The following is an 8007-nucleotide window of genomic DNA, read 5'->3' as shown; positions in this document are numbered from 1 at the left end:
CGCCTGCCGTCCGTGGCGGCGCGAGCTCCGCGCCCGCGGCAGCTAGTCCTCTTCATCAGAGCTGATGAAGATGACGCCCCTGGTGCGCCGGGTCGCCGGCCGAGCACGCGCGGTGCACCCGGCTGTCAACAGCGTCTTCCTGACCACCTCCGGTGATTGGGTCTCCGCCTGAGAAGAGGGGCGTGGAATGGTCACAGTAGCCCGCCTACAGTGCCCCCGCCCCGTGCGTCGAGGCAGACCGCGGTACGACGCTCGGTACGTACTGCCCAGGTCTGTCTGCACCTGAGCACACTGTACTGATGACCCCATTCGACTGCATGCAACCCACTCACAAAAGGCAACATACACGCATGCCGAATTCATCACAACTCTCCACCCATCGTCATCAGGTCACCAGGCCAGAGAACGGCCGCACCGTCCGCCTCGTCACCGAACCACCGTACACTGGACACGGCGCCCCCTGTAGTGATCTCCCGGGAGGGAGGAGGGTGGCTTACCTGCGACCGGCGGTCAGCGAGCCGCCCCGGCCGGAACATGGGCCGCCTGCCGGCTGTAACGGAGAGCCGTGTCAGCGGGAGCGGCGCCCTTCCAGGCGGGAGGGGGCGGGGCCGCGGTGGGAGCGCGGCCGTGTAGCGGCACGACGGCACCAGAAGACAGGTCGGGTCAAGAAGCTGCTGTGAACGGGGCAGCCGAACGTGGTCGGCGGACGCACCCCACTTGATGCCGATAGCTGGCAACTGCAGCTCAGAGGATTGTTTCAGCACGTAACCGAAACGCTGCTCGCTTTGGAACTATGAGACACCTGAAGAAGGAAACCAGCGAAGTCACATGCCGGCAAGCAGGCGAGAACGTAAGCCACAAGCTGGTGAGCCAGCCCACGGGAAGGCAAATCCGGCATGCATTACAGTGCGGTGTCATCCGCAGATTCCCCGGGAAGGTGACCATAATCTTACAAACTGGTTGGACCGCGTTCGTGTTGTTTGCGCCTTCCCCGTCTCCAAAAAGGACCGGGGAGGGAGCCCGCGCAGCGTCCTCCGGGGCGGGCTCTCCCGGGCTCGAGCTGGAACGGCGGGGCCGCTTCTCTGCCGACGGCAATGTCATTTCTTGGTCGGCACCGTCACCAGTCGCCGGAGAGGCCGGTCCAGTCTCCAACACGGCGGCCGCGGGCACACCGTGCGGTGTCAGAAGCGGTACTAGCCGTGATTGCCCCTGGTCTGTGAGGCGCAAAAAGCGTGCCCCGTTCACTGTCACGATCTCCTGGCTAGGAGCGCCCGGCACTCGCGGAGCCTTCGACACCGGTAAACACAGCACTTGCTGGCCGCCTTTAGCACCACCTGGTCGCGGACTGGTATACTGGAACTGCCCGATCCCGACGACAGATGTCGGGCCCGGCGAACGGTCACTGGCGGGCGACATCGGTGGCGTGGCGATAGAGGCGGCGAATGGCTTTGGACATTCGGCGTCAACAACAGCCGCGGAGGCAACCAGACTGGCCGCTTCAGTCGCACTGGAAAAACAGACGAAAAGCGTGCGTGAGCGAACGTGATCCGCCACGACACAAACAGCCAAGCCAAAGGGTGCAACAATCAAATCATACATGCAACCAAACACATTATTAAACAGTCATTAACAGTCAATTATCAAACAGTCATTGTTTCTTACCGTTACATAATGTCACACCTGAACCCAGCAGGGACTAGGTCAAAGGTAACTCGGGAAACAAATGAACGCATATTATTGAGATATCGCTAGGTCAGTACTGTGTGCACTGTTCATGGCTGGTCAGTCCAGTCTGTGGTCGATCGGTCATATCCGACACGCGTCTGCCAATACGGGAACGCCGTACAGGACCCATGTACAGCGCACGGGCTGCGTCAGACCCGGGACGGCGGCAGAGTTCGTCACATCCCCACGACCTCTCCTACAACGTCATCCCCCATGCGGTCACCAGACCACCTCAGACCGCCCGCTCCTCCTTATCCCACCGGGCACCTCCTATGCCGAGACACTGAACTTGCACCTCTTCCGGATGCCAGGTCTGGTCCCGCTCCCTCTCCCCGCACGCCGCGCACTCCGAGCCACCGGCCCAGGCCCGGCGCCGGGTCCGCCGTCACGCACTCGGCTTGGCGCTGGCGGCGCTGCTCCTCGGACCAGAGCTTCATGTCGGCGGCGAACTGACGCAGCGCGCCAGCGACGGTCAGCCAGTCGGCCGGCTGGCGCACCAGACTGCGCAGCCAGCGCGACAGGCCGTCCAGGCCGCGCGGCCGCCCGAACCGGTCGTCCACCAGCAAGATGGCGCCCCAGTCGTACCGGTGCCGGATGCAGCGGCCCAGCGCCTGGTTCAGCGCCCTGCCGCCAGAGGCGCGGTCGGCGGTCAACGCTTCGTGGTGAACACGAGACACGGGCGGCCCACAGCCAGGCCAGTGGCGAGCCAACCGTGTGGTACGGTCAGAGACAGTAGAGGACGGACGCGATGCGACTCGGGCGCGACAGCAACAGCGACAGACTGGCAAGCCATACTCGAGCGGGTTCTCTGTGGCGGGTGTGAGCTCCAGGTCCCGCCCCAGCCGTGCTCCGGCCGCTCCACGTTGCCATACTCGAGCGGGTTCTCTGTGGCGGGTGCGAGCTCCAGGCCCCGCCCGAGCCGTGCCCCGGCCGCTCTCCGCTAACCCACCTGTAGGCCTGGATGCCGTACCACTCGTGACCGCTGAGCAGGCCGCGGCTTGAGGCGTGCGCCGTGTTGTACAGCTTCTTCAGGTCCACCTGGATGTCCTTCACGTTCGGGTACGGGATGCCCACCTGTACACACGGGACCACAGCGGTGGGTGGCAAGCTCGCAGACAGTGGCACAGCCGCGGAAGTCCCCTCCGCCGACTATACTGAGAGCAAAGGACTCCCATAATGGCAAGTGGGCATGTAAAGTGCATCCACACCAGGTTTATACAGTCTACGCCTTATACAGTATGTGCCCACATCCCAAAACCGATGCTATCGCCGAGTGTCAAATGGTTGACTGCTTGGGCCGGTCTCGTGTTAAACGGAAGAGGTGACGTGAGTTTTTGGCGGTGCTTGACTGCCGTGTCATCTAGACGGCGTGTCTCCGCCCCACAAGGAGCGCTGAAGGCATCAGTCCAGCGCATTGTAAGCCAGCACAGACGCACTTCAGACAGCCCGCTGACGGACGCATGAGTGACCGACTGCGGTCACAGCCGCCAGCGAGCTGAGGCGTGAGCTAACACCACGCCAGGCGGCCCAGCAGCATGCTGCACGGGCTTTTGGTTCGTTTGGACTTCGGCTGGAGTACAGCTCTTTTGGACGGCAACGACCATTGCAGAGCTATGGGACGGAGGAGAGGTGAGCCGTGGGCTGTCGTGGCACGGCCTGGAGCGCTACGGTCGTCTCGGGATATCTCTGCTGGCTATCCTCGCCCCGCCCAGGGCCCCTCCATTGGGGGTGGGAGTGGCAGGCCGGGCGGCACTCCCGCCAGTTCGGCCAGGAAGCCGTCTCCTGACTGACAACCGCAGCATGTCCGGCGGGACGGAGCGCTCAGAGGATTGCGGGTGAAGCCGTGAATGAGAACCGGACGGATCGTTGGACGTGACCCGTACTGTGATGACGGCGCGCGCGCTATCGTCGGAGAAGTCGATGCCCTCGCTGAGTTTGCCGCGGCAGACGGCGAGCAGCAGGGCGCCGGCCTCGTCGCCGTCCACCAGGTGCCGGAACTCGCGCATCATCTCACTGAAATCGCCAGAGCGTCGCGGCTCGCACAGCACCGGCTTGCGCGCCTCCAGCCGCTCCCACAGCCCTGTCGCGCGCCATCTGTGAACACAGCCGGTAACCAGTGGTGTCAGGGGTCGCCGGTGCCAGGAAAAGGAGACCATGCAAATGGCCGAATGCGAAGCACCCTGGTCACTTTTTCCCATTACGTGCTCAGGTACAATCGCCATTTAGCGATATCGGGAAAACATATCCTTACTTTCACAAAAAGTCCAGATAAAATGAGGCGACGCAATAGCGACGATATGGCTCGACGCTGGCAGAAGCCTCTCACAGCGTGCGATCCACCAGCCCGCGCAATGCAACATACTGAACGTCGCCTGAGCCGGGCCATCGCTTCGAACCGAGCCTTCGAACGCTTCCCTTCAGCCGAGCCTCGCGTCGAGAGGCTCCCGGCTCGCACATCACACACCTCCTGGCCAGCTTGTCGAGCATGGAGTACGAGGGGAAGAAGCAGAGCACGCCGTTGGGGATAGCGGCGCACACGCCGAGCACCAGCCCGCCCAGCTCGTCCTGGAAGCTGAACTGCTCCGAGCTTCGGTACGTGGCGTTCATCGAGCCGCCCTGCGGCCCGTGGCTGATGGCTGCCACGTACACCTGACGGGCGGGAGAGGGGGGGGGGGGGGGGCGTCACACGGAGATCGAGAGCAGAGGGAGCCCTGCGGCCCGTGGACGACGGTCGCCGCACACATACACATGATGGGGGGGGGGGGGGGGGGGTCGATGTGGCACGAAGACACGACGTGGAGGGAAATACAGAGTTCCAACACCAAAAGGCAAGCGTCACACTAGGATAGACACAATGAAAACGAGTGCCGCGTAGAAATATACACTGGATAGGCCGATGCCACGCTGACAGAAGTTGAGGAGGGCGGCGTCGCTGTAGGACGGACACAAGACATTGGAGCGCGGACACCAGAGTCCGTGGTACCTAGCTGGGCCTAGAACGCAGGCCCTTTGCCCAGACCGCAGGCCCCATCACCAGACAGCGGACCCCGTCCCAGACAGCGGTCCCCGTCCCCAGACATTAGGGCCCCGACCCTCGACAGCGGGCCTCGTCCACAGACTGCGGGCCCCGTCCCCTACAGCGGGCCTCGTCCACAGCCTGCAGGCCTCGTCCCAGACAGCGAGCCTCATGCCCAGACATCAGGGCCCGATCATGGACAGCGGGAGCTCCGCGCAGCACCTGCTCGGGCGCGATGACGTGGCTGGCCTCCAGCTTGACCCGGAACGGCACGCCCAGCTCGGACTCGAACGAGCTGAGCGGCGAGAGCGTGCCTGACGCCACGATGACACTGTGCGCCGCCTGGCCGATCGGCGCGAACACCACCGCCGGGTTCAGGCACCAGAAGTGCAAAGCCAGCGCCCAGGCCGGCTGGGCGGCGCGCGGCCGGGCCGACTGCCAGCCACCCTGAGGAGAGCAGCGTTCGGTCAGCGGGCGGCCGGCGCCCACGAGTCGCCCGTCACCGGGGAGACCGCCGCCGCCGCTCCGGCTACGGGCACTTCTCAAGACTACAGCAGACGCGCTTTGTGAAGGCCAGCGGAGACGTGTCGTGTTCTCTGGTCTACGTTTGTTGGACACTCATACCAAGATACCGGTGTCCGGTATTTACGCGTAATCCGACAGTCGCTCCAGTTCACCAGGACTTTTTAACATCACCATTTTAAGACACCTCCACAAGCACTGTCGACCCACACGACCCCACAGAACAGCTGGTAATGCCATCACAACCCCTGCTTTCCCACCAGCGTCAGCCGCACACGAGACGGCCGGAGCGCCGCACCTGCGCGCTCGGCGTCTGCTGACGCGCCATGGAGCGGACCAGCGCGATCCGGAAGTCGTCGCGGTGCTTCATGTTCTCGCCGTAGATGAAGCCCAGCTCGCGCAGCAGGCTGCCCAGCAGGGCGGTGGTGCCGCTGGTCAGCCGCTGCACGTGCTGCTGCTGCCTCAGCGCCTCCTCGCCGGCCTCCAACTCCTCCCCCATGAGGGCCGTGAAAGATGCCTGCGCGCGGGAGGCAGCAGACAGATGTCCTCAGTGGCAAGCGGCTGCTGCCACGCCCTAGCATGACGCAAGCCCCTTTAGGCACGGCCGCACGCCTACTGTGAGGAGCGAGCACTTTGTTCCGATGGCGACCGAGACTCCCCGGACCGGACGGTCTTATTTTCTACCGTGACTACGGATTGGAATGAGTTCAATAAGAGTCAAGTGCTCACAAGGTTCAGCACATGTGGAGTGGTCAGGGTACTCGTGCATTCTGATCGCCGAGCGACGGATCAGGTGGTGCGGGTGGCGGGCGCATAAGCGTCGCTCCCGCATCTCTCTCTCTCTCTCTCTCTCTCTCTCTCTCTCTCTCTCTCTCTCTCTCTCTCTCTCTCTCTCCTCTCTCTCTCTCTCTCTCTCTCTCTCTCTCTCTCTCTCTCTCTCTCTCTCTCTCTCTCTCTCTCTCTCTCTCTCTCTCTCTCTCTCTCTATCTCTCTCTCTCTCTTCTCTCTCTCTCTCTCTCTCTCTCTCTCTCTCTCTCTCTCTCTCTCTCTCTTTCTCTCTCTCTTTCTCTCTCTCCCTCTATCTCTCCCTCTCTCTCCCTCTCCCCTCCCCTCTCTCTCTCTCTCTCTCTCTCTCTCTCTCTCTCTTCTCTCTCTCTCTCTCTCTCTCTCTCTCTCTCTCTCTCTCTCTCCCTCTCCATCTCCATCTCCATCTCCATCTCCATCTCCATCTCCATCTCCATCTCCATCTCCATCTCCATCCCCCTCTCCCTCTCCCTCTCTCCCTCTCACTCGCAGCTCGGGGAACGCGTCGTATCCGATGCCCATGCTGGTGAAGTGCGCCACCATGTCGGTGCCTGTCAGGATCTTGGACGACCGGTCGAACTCGCGGTACTGGTCCAGCTTGTCTGAGTGTCGATCCATCCACTGGCTGATGTGTGACAGCATGCGTGCCTGCCAGCCACCGACCCGCCCCGTCAAAACACCCCCGTGGCGCGCCAGACAGCCGAGCAAGCCGACGCACACGACACGCGGAGGGCGGCGTCAGCTGTAGTTCCCACCAACGCCGCTTGACGTGAACGGACACCGGCGCCAGCCATCGCTCCAGCCAGCGGCGGCACCAGGGGCAGCTGTGCCCGGCGTCCGGCGGCTGATGCAGCGCAGGCGCTGCCGCAGTCAGCGGCGGTCGCACCGGACCCGGACACGTCCGGCCCACACAGCGGGGACACAGCCTCCGCGCGACAGCGGCAGTCGCACCGGACCCGGACACGTCCGGCCCACACAGCGGCGACACAGCCTCCGCGCGACAGCGGCGGTCGCACCGGACCCGGACACGTCCGGCCCACAAAGCGGGGACACAGCCTCCGCGGTCAGCGGCAGTGCAGCCGCTCGGCTCACCATGTCCCGACACGCTCAGTTCTCCATGTCCCGACACGCTCAGTTCTCCATGTCCCGACACGCTCGGTTCACCATGTCCCGACACGCTCGGTTCACCATGTCCCGACACGCTCGGCTCACCATGTCCCGACACGCTCGGTTCGCCACGTCCCGACACGCTCGGCTCACCATGTCCCGACACGCTCGGCTCACCATGTCCCGACACGCTCGACTCACCATGTCCCGATACGCTCGGCTCACCATGTCCCGACACGCTCGGCTCACCACGTCCCGACACGCTCGACTCACCATGTCCCGACACGCTCAGTTCTCCATGTCCCGACACGCTCGACTCACAGTCCCGACACGCCGGTTCACCATTGTCCCGACACGCTCGGCTCATCATGTCCCGACACGCTCGGCTCACCATGTCCCGACACGCTCGACTCACCATGTCCCGACACGCTCGACTCACCATGTCCCGACACGCTCGGCTCACCATGTCCCGACACGCTCAGTTCTCCATGTCCCGACACGCTCGACTCACCATGTCCCGACACGTTCGGCTCGCCATGTCCCGACACGCTCGGCTCACCATGTCCCGACACTCGGCCTGCGTCTTGCGGCCGCCGCTGCCGCACTTTTCCAGGTCCCTGATGGCGTCCTGGATGTGCGCCTGCTGGAACGTCTGGCTGGCCGCCTCCCGCGAGCTGTCCTCGATGTTGTGCGCCTTCGTCTAGTATCAGCACCTGGTTCTGCAGGTTGATCTCCAGCTGGCGGCAGAGTCACGCGGTGTTGGTCTGCCGTCAGCTGGATAGACTAAACAGTGAACGGTGGGAGCAGCCGATGTGCTCAGGAGCTTACTGGCG

General features: G+C 63.5%; 1 protein-coding gene across 1 annotated transcript in view; it reads right to left on the bottom strand.

Moving 5' to 3' along the window:
• Positions 1-8007, bottom strand: part of LOC119111632 (Fanconi anemia group J protein homolog) — a 110391-nt gene that overhangs the window by 202 nt on the left and 102182 nt on the right. The window contains 12 exon segments of the mRNA XM_037235440.1: positions 1-168; positions 498-550; positions 954-1507; positions 2119-2349; positions 2675-2799; positions 3609-3819; positions 4190-4374; positions 4964-5188; positions 5562-5780; positions 6554-6715; positions 7734-7868; positions 7870-7911. The exon segment at positions 1-168 is cut by the window's left edge and continues 202 nt beyond it. Coding sequence (XP_037091335.1) covers positions 43-168; positions 498-550; positions 954-1507; positions 2119-2349; positions 2675-2799; positions 3609-3819; positions 4190-4374; positions 4964-5188; positions 5562-5780; positions 6554-6715; positions 7734-7868; positions 7870-7911 — 2268 coding nt within the window. The 3' untranslated portion in view covers positions 1-42.

Source organism: Pollicipes pollicipes, unplaced genomic scaffold, assembly GCF_011947565.3.
Source record: "Pollicipes pollicipes isolate AB1234 unplaced genomic scaffold, Ppol_2.1 Scaffold_7261;HRSCAF=8764_pilon_pilon_pilon, whole genome shotgun sequence".
Taxonomy (NCBI): domain Eukaryota; kingdom Metazoa; phylum Arthropoda; class Thecostraca; order Pollicipedomorpha; family Pollicipedidae; genus Pollicipes; species Pollicipes pollicipes.
This window is presented reverse-complemented; position numbering and strand designations above follow the sequence as displayed.